This window comes from Mesocricetus auratus, unplaced genomic scaffold (assembly GCF_017639785.1).
Source record: "Mesocricetus auratus isolate SY011 unplaced genomic scaffold, BCM_Maur_2.0 Super-Scaffold_100053, whole genome shotgun sequence".
Lineage (NCBI taxonomy): Eukaryota > Metazoa > Chordata > Mammalia > Rodentia > Cricetidae > Mesocricetus > Mesocricetus auratus.
In genome coordinates, this window is record NW_024429230.1 from 1 (window position 1) to 18,619 (window position 18,619).

The 18,619-nt window shown below is 47.8% G+C and overlaps 1 protein-coding gene and 2 long non-coding RNA genes across 3 annotated transcripts in view; 2 read left to right on the top strand and 1 right to left on the bottom strand.

Annotated features, from left to right (window-relative positions):
* The first annotated feature begins 29 nt into the window (after nucleotides 1–29).
* Nucleotides 30–2,586, top strand: LOC121136174. Its single transcript, XR_005873292.1, has 2 exons — nucleotides 30–462; nucleotides 1,078–2,586. It is a non-coding gene; the product is annotated as an uncharacterized LOC121136174 (long non-coding RNA).
* Nucleotides 2,587–4,236: 1,650 nt separating this feature from the next.
* LOC121136157 lies at nucleotides 4,237–6,002 on the bottom strand. Its single transcript, XR_005873275.1, has 2 exons — nucleotides 5,887–6,002; nucleotides 4,237–4,591 (listed from the first exon to the last, which is right to left on the bottom strand). It is a non-coding gene; the product is annotated as an uncharacterized LOC121136157 (long non-coding RNA).
* A 123-nt stretch (nucleotides 6,003–6,125) lies between these two features.
* Nid2 (nidogen 2) overlaps nucleotides 6,126–18,619 on the top strand; it is a 61,012-nt gene continuing 48,518 nt past the window's right edge. The window contains exons 1-3 of the mRNA XM_040735901.1: nucleotides 6,126–6,335; nucleotides 7,073–7,381; nucleotides 18,039–18,271. Coding sequence (XP_040591835.1) covers nucleotides 6,126–6,335; nucleotides 7,073–7,381; nucleotides 18,039–18,271 — 752 coding nt within the window. The remainder of the gene's footprint in view (nucleotides 6,336–7,072; nucleotides 7,382–18,038; nucleotides 18,272–18,619) is intronic.

Genomic DNA, 18,619 nt, shown 5'->3' on the forward strand with positions numbered 1-18,619 from the left:
ATCTGGAAATTGGGCATGTTCACTGGATGAGTAGAACTATGAAGAGCCCTCAGACCGAGCCCTGAATTTTACTGAAGCTTCAGAAAGGACTCGCTATTGCTATTGTTGGCTTCAGGAGTATGGATCTGACTCAGGTACTAAGAGGAAGTGCTGGGGGCCAGCAGGTCGCATGTAACAGAAATGAGATGATCTGATTTGTGAGACGCGCTGCATATCTAGGAAAGCAGCCCAGAGGAAGCCAGGGCAACGGGAAACATGGCTGCTCTCTCACTACCCAGTGCAGACAGCGCACACTGATGTCACTTTTGGGCCATCCGCCAACTCCTCAGAAGTTGACCAGCCCTTATTTACATAATACTTCCCAGGGCAGCTGTGAAGGTCTTAAAGGAAGTGAAAAGTAGAACCTCTGAGGAACACAGTCTGGGACTGGACATGGAGTCTGTATGGCGAACAGAGGCTGAGGTGACATGGCTAAGTATAAGTTGTGTGGGTTTGTCTGTTTCTCTCTTTTTCTTTCCTCTCCAAGTTCCACTCCCCCCTCCCCCAGTAACAAGCAAGAATGTAACAAGAATGCAGAGAATCAGGGAGTGGATTATCCAGGAAAAGCTGTGGGAGTTAGGAAAGCCTTCTTAGTAGTATTTTTTTCCTATTCATATCAGCAGGGCTTACTGAACAGCACTGTGTGGCAGGTTCTGAGCTAAGTCTGTGAAAAATAAGACAAAAAGACACTGTGTGTCTCTGACTGTATTCCAATGACCATTCAGGACCATCAAGGAATCCATTTATAAGGCTCTTTTCTTGTCCTATGATCAAATGAAGAAGCTTTCTGGAGTAAAGGTACAAGGTTGATAAGAGCATCAGAGAGAGAGGACAGAGGTGTAGCCCTGTGTGAAAGCTAATAGAGAGGGAGGAGGGGGCGTGGGTGATCTGGAGGCGGGAATGGCAAGGAGCGCCATCCACAGAGGCGCACCAGGACCCAGCTGTCTTTGTAGATTGGGTACTAGAAATAGCTCAGTGCTCTTAGGATGTAAGGCTGGAAAGAACAGGATATGACAGATGAGATTAATCTCTTCGCAGGTCTGAAGGACAGCACCAGCTTCCCCTGGAGATGAGGAAGTTCCACCCGTGTAAGACAGAGATATGGCATAGTCAGATTTGTTTGAAATTCATGGAGAACACGGTTAGAGGTAGAGAGTGTTAGTAAGGAGTGGGGATCGCTGCATGTAAGAAGAGCAGCTTGAGCTGACGGGAATGCGTTTCTCACACAGCAAAGGGGTGGTGACGGGTGGTCAGGGCCTGGCAGATGCTCTGCTCTCTGCATGTTTCATTCTCACAGTGCCCATGCTGGTTGTTGAGCTCAACACGTTACCCCTGTGTTTGAGGCTACAAGAATGAGGAAAGAGTCCACGGTTCCTTCATCATCAACTATAATTGAGACCAACAGACTCTCAGCAGATTTTTGGCATTTAGGTAGATACGATCCCAGATGGCCTCCTCTGTCTGTAAGAGAAGCTAAGCAAGCAATAATTCTCCCTCCATGAAAGGCGTGTATGCGGGAAGTTGGAAATGAGCAATGAGCAAGTCAAGCTGCCATTTCTTCCACCAAAGTTCGCAAGTGAGAGACGGTGAGGACCTGCAGCCACACAATGGCAACAAAAAAGGGACGCTACTGCCTTTGCAGGAAACTTCAGAGATTCTGATCGGTTCTTCTCGGTGTGGGGTCATGAGTCATCCATCTCTGGGGAAGCTCAGCAAAGGGTTAGATGTAAGTTCAAAACCAACGGAAGTCTCAGGGCTTGGTCTGAGACTATGGCTGAGAGGAGGAGCCATTAGAAGAGTCTGGACACCAAGGCTGGCATGCAGAGAGAAGAGCAGGGGGCACCATGGTGACACTCGTTTAGACAGTGGAGGCAGAAGATGAAAACCTTCAGGGAGGCTCTACAAGAAGATGGCCAGAAAAGTCAAGGGAACGAAGAATTTCCAGAAAGAGGTCCCAAAACGGTCAGAAATACCAAAGAGGTCCTATAAGGCAGAGGACTGGAAAATGCCTGCAGGATCTGACCATACGATTTCCTAGTTGGTCTTGATCTGAGCGGTCGATTGGTGAAGATGGGGCAATCCTTTACCTGTAGTGAAGGAGGGCAGCAGGCAAGTTCAGATTCCTTCTTAGTGGAGGCTCTAGAAGTTGAGAGAAATAAAACCGGGCGATGGGAAGTAGAGGAAGAAATTAATGGCTTGGCTGGACTGTATTTAGAGGTTAGGAGAAGCCAACAGAAAGGGAAGGGATGAGGACACAGGAGTCTCTAAAACGCTAGAGGAAAGGCATGCAGGCCTCTCCCCTTATCTGTTCAACCAACTGCAGCCCCAAAACTTTCCAGAAGTAAACAATGCGTAGGTTTCTAATACGTCTTACTAAAGTATATTGTTATAATTGTTCTACTTTGTCATTGTTAATATTTTAGGATTTACTCTTACTATTACTTTTAATTACATGTAGGTGTCTGTGTCTGTATGTCTCTGGTCTCCTGACTACACATAGAGCATGCTCATCCGTCTATGCATGGAACATGCTCTTGAGTACTTGTATCTGTCTGCACACTGAGGAGCAAATGTGTTTTCATTTTCCTGTTCAAAATAACAGGAAGTATCATTCTTGAAGTCTTCCTATTCATAACAGAAATGTAACGAAAAAACACAAAACAGCAACAAAAACCAGACCTGCAGAAAGTCGCTAGCGATGTATTGGGGAGGCATGGTGTTTGGTACCACACCTCACGAGGTGGATAAAATAATCTCCACTCTCAAACAGTATTCAGTCTACCGTAAGAACCCAACACAAGCTGGCGGTGGTGCCGCACGCCTTTAATCCCAGCACTCGGGAGGCAGAGACAGAGGCAGGTGGATCTCTGTGAGTTCGAGACCAGCCTGGTCTACAGAGTGAGTTCCAGGACAGCCTCCAAAGCCACAGAGAAACCCTGTCTCGAAAAACCAAAAAAACAAAACAAAAAAAAAAAAAAAAAACAAACAAACAAACCAACACAGGAGGGCTAAATACTTCAACAAGAGTCCTTTATAGCTTCAGCTTGAAGGGGCCTCTGCCTCTTCAGTCAGCTGGCAGGTCATGGAAGTTCTACCCCTGCAAAGGGAGCTGTGGGCACAAGAGAAGTGTTTCTTCCCTCTTCACTCAGACTATACCCAAACAGCTAGGACAGCTTTTCTTTTCCCCAAGACACAAAGTGACATTTTTTAAGAAAAGAAGCCTCTCTTTTGGTGCCAGACTTGTTTAAAAATAAAGTAGAAGGTCTAAGGAATGTCTGTTTAAGCACAGCTGTCCAAAGCCTCATATTTGAAGAATTCAGAAAAACAGGGCTGTTCCTTCCAGCCAGTTCTCTCCTGGACCCACTCCTTGGTACTCAGATTGCATCGGACACAAAGCTAGTGGTGCTATCTTTAGTTTCAAAGGCCAGGTCTGCCTATTTTGCTGGTGAATGCATGGAATGTTACAGCCTTGTATTTAAGCTCTGTTTTCTGAACCTGATCATGGCCATGAGCTTGTAGGGTCAAGGACTACGTCCTGAGAGCCTTCGTGATCTTACCTGCCATGGCAAGCTTGCAGGAATATCGGATGAATGAAAGAATGCAGAGAACTGGGGAGCAGTGGCAGGTGGGTTGCTAAGCAGCCTGGTAAAGAGGATTACAAACGAGCCACAATTAGTAGACAAGGTGGCAGAGAGGAAACAAAGTTCTGAGTCGGCAGACCTAGGTCCTAGTCCCATGATGCCTTGCTTGACTTCACCTGCTCAACAAACACTTCTTGGCATCCATGGCAAGCTCTGACAAAATTCCTGCTCCCAAAGCACACTGATGATGGCTGAGGGGATCTAAGAGGGATGTGTGGGAGGAGATACCACCATGGTAAGCTAGGGCAGGTGCTAAGCAAGACAGGGCTTCTAATCAGGCTGTGTTTTCCAGGAATTTTTCTTGAAGGATGCAAAGTGTTTAATGACTGATTGGGAGAACTCACCATAGGAAAGGGGGCTAGCATGTGATTATTCTGCATCAGGAAATACAGGAGGTGACACTTGAGAGGTGATGGTAATAGCCAGGGATGAAGTAAGAGAAGTAAGCTACTTTGCAAAGTAAAAATGCCATTGCATCCAAATGATTGGAAGTTGAGGGTAGACGCTTAGGGGTTAGACAAAACTGGGTTCAAGTCTACACTCTGATACACACTGGTCATGAGATAATAATCACTGTTTAAACCAACTCTCCAAGCTTAGTTTCCTTAGCACAGTGTCCATTCGATTCTGCTATCCATTGCTGTGCAGCAACCCTTCTTAAATGTAATGGTTTAAGACAGCATATATTTAGTAAGTCTCAAGGTTCTTATGGGTCAGGAATCTGGGTCATCTTAACAGAGGCCTCTGCGTCAGGGTCTCTCACAAGGCTGCATCCGAAGTCAGTCAGGGCTGTGGCTGTCAGCAGAATTTAGTTTTTCGTTGGCTGGTGGCCAGAGGCTGCCAGTTCTTTGCTGTGTTGCCTTCTGAATACAATACCTGGCTTCCTCATAATCAGTGGAGACTGGTGTTGGCTGGCAAGACAGAAGGGTCACGTAAGTGAATTCTCATCACTTCGGCTGTGTTCTGTTGGTTAAAATGCACAGGCTAGCCCACTGTTGGGGGGGATTATACAAAGGAGTGAATACTACAGGGTCAGCATGTGGGGGGATTCCTTCTTGGAGTTCGCCTCACCCCTAATTTGTAGGACAGACCACCAATCAGTGTTAGCAGTTGTTATGCTGAACTGAGAGAATCTATGGGGGGAGGGGGATGGGAAAGTAACTGAAGGTGACCTTGGACAAGTGAAATCACCTCAGTCTTTGTCCTCAGCAAAATGTAAATACTTGGTCCCAGAAAAAAACATACCCCTCTCCAGCTTGGGGAAACAAATTGCTTTTGGGTCTTTTTTGTTGTTGTTGTGTCCGCTGTCTTAAAGGGTTTTTAGTATTTGGCTCCTTGGGTTTTAAAGAACTACATTGCTGGGATAAACACAAACCAAGAGCTGTTAGAGCCCCTTAAAGTATTTCTAAGCCCCGACCCTTTTCTCTTTTAAACTACCTTTGCTTTGGGGGGGCGGGCAGAGCTGAGAGAAAACAGACTAAGTGGGAAATTTCAAGCTCCTGATAATAAACTGGTAATAAAATCTCATCCGGCTCCCGAGGGTTCGCAGAGGAGATGTTTATGGTGGAGGGGGTTCCCCACACCAGCGCAGCTGCTTTCTAGGTTGAGAGGTTTCTAGTCCTGCAGGGCAGCTCAGGTTACCTACTCTGTGGCCTCCCGCTAGGACAATTCCTATCCTGGCAGGCTTGGGGGGCGGGGGCACTTGATCAGCCCGCCCTGGCGCCTGGCCGCCCCACTCCAGGCTCCAATTCGAAGAGATTCGTGGGATTCACCGTCTGCCCTGGGGCGGGTTTCCCCAGGGAAGGCAAACAACTAGGGAGGACATTTCAAAGGGTGGCAGAGTCAGCCCAGCACTAGCCAGCACTCGGAGGGAGCTAGGGAGTCAGCCTTTCACAAGCTGCTTCTCAGCAGGAAGTTTGGGTGGGGCGGAGCAGTCCCGAGATGGAGACAAAGCTCCTTTGAATCTTTATCCAGGGGCCTGGCCGCTAACGAGAGGGGTGACGCGGACCCTAGGGCAGGGCACCAACCCCAGTGTGTAACCCCATCACCCTCTCTCGCTCCGCCAGCCCAGCGCGCACAGTCGCTGCAGCCTTCAGACGCACGCACGCCGGGGGCCCGCCGGGGCGTGAGGTCACCTCCTGCAGCGTGGCAGCCCCTATAGGAGGGTGGGGGGGATAGCCTAGGAGCAACGGGCCAGCAGCCTCACCTTCCCAGCCCCGCCGCTCCAGCGAACTACCGCAGTCTTAGAAAACTTAATGAGAACCAGATGTGGTGGCCGATGGCGAACTTTCTCAGAGTTGCTGATTGGTCAGTGTCCAAGAGCCGTAGCCAATCGGCGCGCTGGGCGGGCACGCAGTGCGGACTAGAGGTCCAGGTTGGAGATCAGCAGGCAGTGTGGCCCGCAGAGAAGCGCTGACTGAAGGGTTAAGGCCGGGAGAGGCGAGCATGTCGCGGGACCCGACAGCAGGGCGGCTAACGCCGCTGTGGCTGTGGCTGCTGCTGCCGCGAGTCGGGGCTCTGCGTCCTGATGAGCTCTTCCCGTACGGAGAGTCGCAGGGAGACCAGCTGCTGCCGCAGGGCGACGACGAAAGCTCAGCAGCCGTGAGGCTGGCGATACCCTTACGCTTCTACGATGCCCAGTTCAGCGACCTCTACGTAAGTTTAGGACCTGGAGGTGCGCGGCTGGGTGAGGGTCTCGAAGCTTCTTCCCAGGGTGTCCTTGGAGTGGAACAACCTCTTTGCCTAGCTGTCGTCCCTCTGGGGACCAGGCTCTGCCACGGTGCTGCAGCTTCGTGAACCCTGCTGTGCAGGGATAAGGGTCATCTCTCAAGGGGGTGCAGAGACTGTACCTTCTACTTTGGCATCCTCGGCAGGAAGGAAGATGGGCCACGTTGAGGCCGCTGGGGCGTTTGCGTTTAGGGCGGTGGGAGGCTGTGCTCGTCGGTAGAGCTGTCTTCTCAAGGTCGGGGCGCCCAGTGCGTGTAGTAGTGGACGGGTTCGAGGGCGGCCGCAGCTGAGGGTCGCACTACGGTGGAGAGGTGGGGTAGGAACAGGACTGTCGCTGAAGTTGAGCTGGTTGTCCTGCAAGTGTCTCCTATCAGCGAGGAGAGGGCGACTTCTTGGCTCCAGCGGAGCTCCTTTCTCTCCGAGGGGCGGTAGGCGTGTGCGACTGGAGCGTGGTGGCTGCCCTTTGGGCTTGGGCGACCGCCACTCTTTCTTTCTCTATTCCTCTTTCTTATGCTTATTGGGGGGGGGCACGTGCCATCTCGTGCGTGTGAAGGTTAGAGAACAACCAGTTTTTTTCCCTTCCACCATGTGGATCCTGGTCCCCGAACTCAAGTCGTCAGGCTTGGAGGCGAGTGCCCTCACCCTCCTCGTGGTCCTTCCTGCAGGTGGGCACCAACGGCATCATCTCCACCCAGGATTTCCCCAGGGAGACTCAGTATGTGGATGATGATTTTCCTACCGACTTCCCAGCCATCGCCCCCTTCCTGGCTGACATCGACACTAGTCACGGCAGGGGCCGGATCCTGTACCGCGAGGACACCTCCCTGGCTGTGCTGGGTCTGGCGGCTCGCTACGTGCGCACAGGCTTCCCGCTGTCCGGGTCCAGCTTCACCCCCACCCACGCCTTCCTGGCCACCTGGGAGCACGTGGGCGCCTACGAGGAGGTCAGGCGCGGGGCTGCGCCCTCCGGGGAGGTGAGTGAGGGGTGCCCTGCCCCTGAGCAAATTAAAGGGGGATGGGTTGGATTTTGTGTGGGAACTAAGGCTTGGAGTTTCTCCCCCTGCCCACCCGTTGAACCGGATGAAACCAGTGCTTAGGCGGCTTGGGAGTGAAGTCTGTTGTTCTGTGCGTGTTCTGAGGGTCCATAATGTGGCTAAATCGGCAAAGAAAACTGCTTTAGTGAAATGATGGGCTGAGGTACACATACCAAAGACCCTGGGGATCTGAGGCATTTCACAGTTTATTTCTGGAGTCACCTGTAAGTACACAAATACTTAAAACATATGTTCATTGAAGGGAAAATTGGAAAATTCCGGAAATTAAAAAAGGAACAACCACCGTTAAACTTTTTTTTTTGGTATGAAGAGATCTAATTTTTTAGTTTGTTCGGGTTTTGGTTTTTTGTTTTGTTTTGTTTTCGAGACAGGGTTTCTCTGTGTAGCTCTGGCTGTCCTGGAACTTGTTCTGCAGACCACGATGGCCTCGAACTCGCAGAGATCTGCCTGCCTCTGCCTCCCGAGTGCTGAGATTAAAGTTGTGCGCCACCACCACCCGGCTAAACTTCCGGCTATCTCTTGGGAATATCAGTGTTGCCATTAACAATAGTGGGTCCTCAGTGTGCATATTGATTGCCGCTTAAGTGCTTTTTCTGCCGGGTAGTATGTACTCAGTCATTGTATTTATGTAGCCTTTATAGTGACTGTAAGGTCTCACCCAATGCATTTACCACAGTTCCCAGTGTGGTTTCCACGTTTTTATTATAATTAATACTATGGGGTGCGTTTTAACTTCTTTATTGTTCATGTCTGTGTGTCTCTGTGTCTGCTGGGGGCAGTAGGGCCAGCAGACCATGGACTCCCTGAAGCTGGAGTTACAGCCAGTGTTAGCTGCTGACTGACGTGGGTGCAGGGATTTGAACTAGCACCCTGGAAGGACAAGTGCTCTCCAGCCACCTCTCCAGCCCCATGAAACACCGTCTTAAGAGTCAAATCACTTCCAAGCCTTATCTGAAGTCGCAGGAAGGGGCAGAAAGCTTACACTTTTTAATAAGCTCTTTGTAGCTTTTACCACGTTGCCCTTGAGGTAACAGTGTGCATTCTTCCGCTCTGCAGGAGGCTGTGTTCTACAGGAGGTGGTTCTCACAGGAGAAACCACCAACAGCTCTGCCCCAGGCTTGGGTCTGGCAACATGGAATTTGCCATGGTTGGGGTCAGGGTCCTGGTGTAGGTAGAGACAGAGTCCTCCTGTGACATTCCACCTGGGTGTAAAGTGGCATAGACCAGGAGCAAAGCCATGTTTACTTTAACTCCTAGTGTTTCTTAGCTACAGAAATAGTCATGTCTTCCATAGGAGGCTTGAGAGCTGTCCCTGCTTCCTCACCAATGGTGGCTGTGCTTGTTCCGTGTTCTTAAAGGAAGAGACCCGTTTCCTAAAGTTCAGCAAAGGTCTAGAAATAAGCGTCGTGTGAAATTATGGTTTCTCACTTGACAGGTAACATGTAGTTTTGTTTACTGACTAACCTTGTACTGTGTGGGTTTGACGTCTTAATTGCAGTTCAACAGAGTATAGCAGAATTCAACTCAAACCCTGCTCTCTTTGTTCCCAGTGTGCCCTGGGCCGGCTAGAGAAGGTAGGGTCCGCTGCTAGGTTTCATTCATACGCTGTTTTTTAAACATTCACCTAAAATCATGTATAACAAGCTTGTAGTAGAAAACAAAGTAAACACTTTTAATACAAGTAGCTGTGTTACCAATTCTTATGTTTCATTGCATTTTCTTACAGTTTTTAGACATTTCATTTATGAGTGAGGGTGTGCTTGAGTATGTGTGCGCGTGCGTGTAGAGACCAGAGATCACCTCAAGATGTGCTTGTTCTGCAGCTCAGGTCTCTCTGGGACCCGGGGCTCTCCAATCATGCTAGGCTTGCTGGCTAGTGAGCTCTGAGGGTCTGCTTGTTTCTCTCTCCAGACCTGAGATTACAAGTGTGCTGCCATGCTTTTTATGTGGATGCTGTGAGTCAAAGTGGGATCCTCATGCTTGCATAGCAAGCACTTCATAAACTCTGTTGTTTATGAAAAACAGAGTTTATGAAGCTTCTCTTGTAACCTTGAAAAAAAGCAACATGTCACAGTCATGTATGTGTGTGTGTGTGTGTGTGTGTGTGTATGTGTGTGTGTGTGCGTGTGTACGTGCATATACACATACATATCTATGTGTGTATATACATAGATTTATAACTTGTATTTAAACGTAGTTGAAATTTATTAATTCAGATTTATACAATCTCTGGGGTAGACACTGAGTGGACTGCTCTTATCCCAAAGGACCTTATTTAGTAGGGACATCATTGATAACCTTTTATTATGGTAAGTGTAGTAGGCCCTATACTTAGAGAGCTTCCTCCAAACCCTTCCTGTTTAGGGAACCTTCTGGGTGGGTTTCAGTGAACAAGCAAGGTTCGTTCATTCAGGATAGTAGGTGGAGCATGTATCACCTCTGTGCTCTGGCTTAACCTATGGGGGGCATGGCAGGCGCCTATCTTTCAGAAGAGAAAGGGTGATGGAACTTAAGGCTGGAGGGCCCCATGTAGAGAGAGGTTGTCCCCTCTGAAGAGTATAGATTTGATTCCTGGATGGAGGGCAGTCTTTGAAAGATTTTAAGTGGAGGATTGTTCCTTTTGTTGTTCGTTTTGCTTTTGGAAAGCTCCTTCTTTTCCCTGTCTCTTTCTCTTTTAAGATGGGGTCTCATGTGTCCCAGGTTAGCCATAAACTCCTTGTAATGGAGGATAACCTTGAATTTCTGATCGTTTTTGCCTTCCCGCTCAACTGAGTGTTGAGATAATAGGTGTGCTGCATCACACCCTACCCAGTGAATGCTGGGATGGGGATCGAAGCCAGAGTTCTGTGCATGCTGGACAGGCACTGGACCAGCTGAGGCAGGACCCCAGACTGAGAGCTTTCTGATGACATTAGTTAGTAAGGGCCAAGGGCAGTCACTTTAGACAAGGTATCTTCCGGGTTGTGGGTTTATAGACCTATGACACCATGTCTGTTGTTTTTTAGTGTGTGTTCTAGGGATCCAACTCAGGCCCTCATGCTTGCCCAGCAAGCCCTTGGCACACTGCGCCGTTTCCCTCCTTCAGTTTTGCAGTTCTGGAACTCATGCAGGTTAGGTAAGTCTTTACGACTGAGCCACATGAAAGGGCCCAATAACTCTTCTCAGTATACCTTCCAAGTGGTTGTGAAAACACTTGTAGAAGTGGTCTTGGAAGAGGTGGTCCCTCAGTCTTCATTTTCTAAGCTGTAGACTGAGGAGACAGCACTGACTTTATAGGGTTGTCATAAGAATGAACTAAGGTGAATTTTTAAGCAGCCACTGTCACCTATGGAGTCTGAGATGCGCAGATGCTCAGCCAGGTACTTGCCCGTGCTGGCTTGATAAGACCAGGTTCTGGTTCTTGTGTTCCTGCCCTGTAACAGTGGCATTGGTATCCTTTATTTAAGGATTTGGTTGTTTTATTTCATTTTATCTTGTGTGTGTGTGTCTGTCTGTCTGTCTGTCTCTGTGGGCATATGTGTCTGTGTGATTTCATGTGTGTCTGCATGATGTGTGTGGTCTGTATTTATGTGTACATGGTATGTGTATGATGTGCATGAATGATGTGTATGAGTATCTGTGAGTGTGCATTGTGTATGTGTTTGTGTGTATAAATATGTATGTCTATGTGATGTGTGTGTATATGATGTGTGTGTGTCTATGATGTGTGAATGATGTATGTGTGTGTGCATATGGTGTGTGTATGGTGTATGTGTGTCTGTATATTTGGTGTGTATGGTGTGTGTATTCACTGTGCATGATGTATGTGGATGATGTGTATGTGCATGTTACGTGTATGTCTGTGTAGTGTTTTTGTGTGATATGTATGTGGATGATGTGTGTATAGTGTATGTGCTTGGTATGTGTGTGGGTGGGGTGTGTGTGATATGTATGGTACATTATGTTCATACCACACATGGTAAACATGAAGAATTTGTGAGAAGAACCTCCTGGCGAAGTTCCTCTTAAACATGGGTTGCTGGAATTGAACTCGGATGGATTTCTAGGCAAGGGTTTAACCTGCTGAGCCACTTTCTGGCCTTCTGTAAGAACTCTACTTGGAGGGTTTTCTGAATCACTGTTTTTCCTTTGTCTGTCTTATCTTTTCTTCAGATTTTGCCCTGGGATTCATTCTGTTTGAGGAGGGCTGTGTGCACAGAATGTGTTTTCAATTACTCCTGTGGAAGGCTCTGGAGTTTAGCTCTGAGTTTGATAGTTTTTTTCTTTAGGTAGATTTTGGCACAAACGAATCTCCTTTGCCTGGAGGAGATTATGATTTCTACATAGTTTTCTTACATCTGGTGTAATAATCTTAATGTCACAGTCACTGGAAACTTGACATCAGAGGAATGCCATCTTCACAGTGTAAAGTGATTCTGTTCATGTTCATTCTCTTCTTGGATGTTCACATTGGGTGTGATGGAATGTTCTACCCGGCATGCAGGAATGTCATGGTGGCACTGCATAAAATACACGAACAAATAAAGAAGTATTTGTCCACTCAGTCAGTCTGAGATTTGAACTGTCACTTCATAGAGCAAAGAAGTTAGGGCCTCAAGAGCTGAGTCCAGATGTGGGCTCATTTGTTGTTCTGGGTGTTTCTGCTTTCAAGGGAGGGTTAACTGTGTTCTCATTTGGGGGAGGGTGTTACCGAGAACTGAGTTCTGCAGTGTGTATGTGGAATGTTTTTGCTCACTAGGAATTTCGTTTGGGTTGGAAGGACCATGAAGAATGGAGAATGAGATGGCTGGAGAGTTTATACTGAGCTAGGCTGTGTCCTGGGAGAAGGATGGGGGTGCAGATCAAGCAAAGAAGAGTTCGCTTGGCTGTAGTTGGAGTCATGGTGGCCGGAGCTTGAGGCTGCTGGTCATGTTGTGTCTGCAGGAAGCAGAGAAAGGTGAAGGCTGGCTCCAGGCTTTCCCCTTGGTATGCAGTGAGGATCCAGCCCAGGGAAATGGTGCTTCCTATATTTAGGGTGGGTCTTCCCACTGTAATTAGCCAAGATGATTTCTCAGAGACATGCCCAGTGGCTGTTTCGTTGCTGATTCTAGATACTGTGAGGCTGACAATCAGTGGTGCCCCTCACAGTTGACCAATAGAGGCCTTTGTATAGGGTTGGTGCAAAGATGACGGTCTTTGGTCAAGAACTTTGGATTTGGCTGGCTTTTTTTTTTTTTTTTTTTTTTTTTTTGGTTTTTACGAGACAGGGTTTCTCTGTATTGTTTTGGAGGCTGTCGGTCAAGCCTGGCCTCGAACTCACAGAGATCCGCCTGCCTCTGCCTCCCGAGTGCTGGGATTAAAGGCATTGGCTGGCACTTTTTAACTTCTAGAGCTCCAGTCTAGAAAAAGTGTGTGTGTGTGTGTGTGTGTACAAGTCAGTGAAGACGGAGAGAATTGAGAATGGCTAGATATAGGAAAATGGGTTAAAAAGCTGCTGATGTCATCTGAAGCCTACCTATATGAGGGAAGACACACTATCGGGAACTTGAAAGTCTTGGGCATTTTCTTTTTCTTTTCTTTTCTTTTTTCTTTCTTTTTTTTTCTTTTTTTGGTTTTTACGAGACAGGGTTTCTCTGTATTGTTTTGGAGGCTATCGGTCCAGCCCGGCCTTGAACTCACAGAGATCCGCCTGCCTCTGCCTCCCGAGTGCTGGGATTAAAGGCGTGCGCCACCACTGCCCGGCTTGGGCATTTTCTTAACTGCAGTGCAGAGATGGGTAGGGAACACCCTGAGCATACCAGTGTCCCACAGGAATGGGGGAAGAACTCAGGGAGTGGAGGTTGGTGTTCATGCCAAGCATGGGAGGCCAGGATTCAGTGGTCTGACAACTCAGAGAACACGTGTCCTTAGCAAGACAGAACAGTGAACTTTGTCCCCACGAAGGGATCTTTCATTTCTAATTTTGTTATCATTTTGATAAGGCTGGAGAGGCAGCTCCCTTGTGGGAAAGATGACATTCTGCTGGTTGATGTTTTATTTCCATCAGCCAGACTCTGCCAGTGTCAGATCAAGACTGAAAGGACAGAGTCTGCATCTACAAAGACATGGCGGCCTCTGCATGGTTTCTGTGAAGGAGGAGGTTTTCTGTCTCAACAGGAAACTGGAGACACTGCAGCCAGGCCACTTTCTCCTCTCTGCTGCCCCTCACCCTATGGAGAGCCCCTCTCCTCTCTGGGATCCCAGGGAAGTTGAGAGCCAGTGACCCTTCTGTAGCTTTTGGCAGTCCATCTGAGGGTTTCCCTTCAGAGCCTTGGAGCCCTTCAGGGCTCTTAGAAAGCTTGTCTCTGGGAATGTGAGGACCTTTCCCTTTGGACACCAGCCAAAGGGTATTTGTGAGGAGGGACCCTTCAGGACCTGTGAAGTGGCCTCTTAGCAGTTCTGTGTGGAAGTCTGTAGCCTGACAAGGGGTCTGTTCATGTGTGGGTAGTTTGCAAGCAGCTCAACTCTTCTGGAGTGTACTTTGGGATCATAAATTATATTAGAAGAAGGTTTTTGTTGTTTTTCCCTCTGGTATTTGCCTATTTTAGTGGAGACAAGAAAATTAAACACTTGAGCGAGCGCTTGTCGGAAAGGTGACAGAAAAGACGCTGAAGGCATTCTATCTGACACATGAACAAAGCACTAGGTGTACAGATTCCTTGGTTAAAAGCCAGACTCTCCCATCACAGTCCTGCTTGCCTCTCCCCAGACCCCTCCCCCTTCAGTTCTCAATGTAGACCGCCCTTATCTTACAGAATTCTCTAAATTTAGAACCTGGGTTCTCCCTTATCGTGCAGTGTGGCCGCCATGCCAGGAGCCTCCACCGTTGGTTATTTAAGGCTGGGGTTCTCAGTCCTGCTTCTTTTATCTCCCTAGTTCAACTTTGTCGTGACTGAACTTGGTTGTAACTGGCCCCACCCTGACTGATGTCATGTGTTAGCGTGTACCTGACTGATGACGTGTGTTAGCGTGTACCTGACTGATGATGTGTGTTAGTGTGTACCTGACTGATGATGTGTATTAGCGTGTACCTGACTGATGCCGTGTGTTAGGCGTGTGTGTACCTGACTGATGATGTGTGTTAGCATGTACCCGAGATGGGAATTTTAGAGATTCTGACCTTTTGAGGAAGAGTCATGAACCTTTTTTAACAGGGAGATCATAGGGGATGCACAAGAGTGTATAGATTTGCTTCTTCTTGAAAACCATATTAGTGGCCAGCGGTGGTGGCGCACGCCTTTAATCCCAGCACTCAGGAGGCAGAGGCAAGTGGATCTCTGTGAGTTCGAGACCAGCCTGGTCTACAGAGCAAGTTTCAGGACAGCCATCAAAGCCATAGAGATACCCTGTCTCAAAAAAACAAAAAAACAAAAAGAGAGAGAGAGAGAGAGAGAGAGCATATTAAAATTTACATTTCTTTGTTCAGTCAGCCCAACTTTAGTCTAATCAACAGCATTAGATGGTGGGAAGGTAAAATTGACATCTGAGAAGTTCTAGAGTAAGACAGACAAACCACAAGGACATAGTCCTTCCTTGAATTCAAATTTGAGGTTCTTCTCTGTGCCCAGTTTTGTCTTGTTTAGCAAAATGGGGATGTAATGGTACCGATAAATAGTTTTCCTATCATTCATCATCTTTATACAGCATGTATTTTTAAAAATCCCCTTCCTGTTTCCCTATTAATTGTAAAACAAATATGGTCAATGAGAGAAGCAGATGGTAGTGCCTAAGACAACCAAGTGCCCCTTAATTCTTAAAAGGTGCTAAAGGCAGGGGGTCCTGTTGACACTGAGTAAATGAAATACCCAGAGTGATTTCAGAGTCACCTGGGTGTTAATTCGGCCCCTTCCCTCCTGTCTGCCCCTGGCTGCTGCAACGTTTGTCTGCATTCACTGCTGCCACTGTCGCCACCCCACCCCCACTCTGATGTCCTAAACACCCTCGTTTCTCTCATGGCCTCTGCCACTTTAAGTTGCAACCCTGGCTGTTTCCCGCTCCTAAAAATGCAGGTTGTTGGGGCAAAGCCACTGACCTTGGCTCTGTCCTTGAGCCTGCAGCATTAAACATAATGTTTTGGCTCAGCAGGTACTCGGCCCTGTTGAATTAATATTCAAACGAGTTAGTGAATGGGATTTAAAACCAAACCAGGCCACCGAGCTGACCGCCTACCAGAAGTCAACAGAACGGGTGCTGGAGAATAGTAGGGTTGCATGGGAATCTCACCAAGCCTGTTGGCGTCAGTGCTTGAAGGTCAGGGTTTTCTAGGTGCAGGGAAATAAGCACACGGTATCAAAGCACATAGTAGGGATAGGGGCTATTAAACACTGTCTTGAGGGTGTAGTGAAGTCAAACCTGGCAGGGGAGTTTGGGTCAGAGCAAACGCCCTTGAATGACTTAGCAGAGATGGCGGACTCTTGCAGGCCATGAGCTCTGGGGGCTGCAATCGCCACCCCTTGCCCAACCTTAAGCACATTTGCAGGTCCCTGGGTCTGTTTCCTCACCTACACTGTGACAAGATAAAAAGAGAATTTGATGTAAGAGCAGTAAGAAGGCCTTCTGATCAGCCAGTATCTGACTGAGGCGTGGCCTGCAGTGGGCATTGAGTGGGTGGATAAGTGGATGGATGGATGGAAGATGGATGGAAGATGGATGGATGGATGGATGGATGGATGGACCAAATGAGAGATGTTGAGACACAAAATTACAAACTAGGACTTGAGTTATGGGAATGAAAAAGTTAATTTTGCTCCTTATTCAGCCTCTCAAGAGTTTGAACTGGAGAAGTTTGGAACCATAAAAATTTTAAATATACTGTTTTAAAGTTATTTATTGAGAATTTATACATTTATACAGTATATTTCAATATATTCACCCCCCCCTTTTCTCTCCTGTCCACTCACAACTTTGAGTCCTTTATTTGTTTTAATAACCCACTGAGTATAGTTAGTTTAGCCCATATGGGCATGGGTGAGGGAGGGGTCACTCACCAGGGACCACACCCCTAAAGTATACCGACTCTTCATACCCTGTCAGTCATCAACTGTCTGTATCTGCTCAGCTACAGGTGGTGGCTTCTGTGCCCCTCCCGCATCCATGCATTCATGAGTATGGTAGCACTGTCATGTCACAAGACATTGTTTTGACCCGTTCCTCCTGACCTCTGCCTCTTAAACTTCTTCTACCTGTTTTTCTGTGATGCTCCCTGAGTCTCTAGGGACAGCCTGTGGCTGAGCACCTCCACAGACGGTGTGTTCTCTGTGCTTTGACTAGTCATGAGTCTATACATGAACTGCCGTCCACCGAACAACGCGCTCCACCTCTCGGCTGAGAGCTGCACTCATGGATGGGTTTAAAGGTGTAGGTTTTCAGAGGAGGCTGATATTGTATACATTTAACAAAACAACAGCTGTAGATTCACTCCAAGGGCTTATGAGCCTCCCCAGCATGGGTTCTTGTCCACATTTACAATACCAGGCAGAAGTTTCCTCTCGTCCAGCATGCCTTAAATCCACCCAGAAAGTGGTTGATTATCCTCATAGCATTCATGCCACTTATTGCACCCATGTGTATATCTCCCAAGACAGAGTTTCATTGTGTAACAGCCTTGGCTGTCCTGGAATTCGCTCTGTAGACCAGGCTGGCCTCACTCACAGCGATCCACCTGCCTCTGCTTCAGGTGCTGGGACCATGAGTACGACTTGCCAGAGCTTTTGTTTTGTAGTTCTCTCAACTGTCTCAGTATGAGGAGACTGTTGGTGACTTTTCTCCCTCAGCAGCCTGCACTAGCAGGGCTGGGAGCTTCCAGTTAGCGCCGGGTTGGTTTCTCCAAGTGTCATCAGTTACGGGATCTCCTTACTACCACGATTGGGTAGGTAGAACCAGCATTGATACAGGCGGCTCTGTGACACCCTTGACCGACAACTTATGTGGGAGGTATCCTACACCTGGCACTGAGCTCTTTTTTCTGTGTTTGTTTTGTTTTGTCTTTGGTTTTTGAGACAGGTTTTCTCTGTGTAGCCGTAGAACAACTAGCTTTGTAGACCAGGCTGGCCTTGAACTCAGAGCTCAGCCTGCCTCTGCCTTCTGAGTGCTGGGATTAAAGGCATGCGCCACCACTGCCAAGACTGCACTGGGCTTTTTAATTTGACAGCTGCGGCTGATAGGAGGAGCATCCCCCCATGTAAAGCAACTCTAAACGTCTGTTGTGTATGCGTTTTCACAGGTAGGGTTCCATATGGCTTTTCCAAGCATCCTTAGTGTTCGTTATCTTCCTCATCTCTTCTTCCCTGTGACCCTGAGGTTCCTTAGCCCATGTTTTACTTGTGCATAATCCAACTATTGATCTAAATTGGAAGGAGAGGGTAAGAATAGTAAGGAGTATAGCTTCCAAAGTTACATTTGTAATTTGGAGACAAAATTCTAACGGTGACTATACTTAAAAGCAATGTGGGGAAATCCTAACAGGGATTTTGGACTCTGGCACCTTGCCTACATTCTGCTTTTCTCCTTTTGTTTATTTGTTTGTTTAAGGATGTTTCCAATTCCTATTTGTCCACAGCGGAACACTTTCCAGGCAGTTCTGGCATCTGATGGATCTGATACCTACGCCCTCTTTCTCTATCCTGCCAACGGCCTTCAGTTCTTTGGAACCCGCCCCAAAGAGTCCTACAATGTCCAGCTGCAGCTCCCTGCGAGGGTGGGCTTCTGCCGAGGGGAGGTGGATGACCTGAAGAGAGAGGTGCCATATTTCAGCCTGACTAACACTGAGCAGTCTGTGAAAAATCTCTACCAGTAAGTTATGTGGACTGTGTGCCTGTGCTGTCCCATTGGAAGGACATTTCGGAGGGACGTGATCTCAAGTGACCAGAGACCATTCAATAATAAGCTTGGTGGCTTCTAAGAAGGGCGTTGGGGCAATTCCAGGAGCTAAGCTTGACTCTAGTTTCAGGCTCTCCAAGATAAAAAAGATCCTTTATTTTCCCTGTGCCGTTAGGCATAGGAACCAGAACCAACAGCGATTATATGCGTGTTTGCACAACCACTGGGGCTTGCTAGGAAAAACATTATTCTTGGAGCCACATAAAAATATCCAGTAATAACTGTCTCAATGCAGGCTTTTCAGGTTAATTATTACTCAGG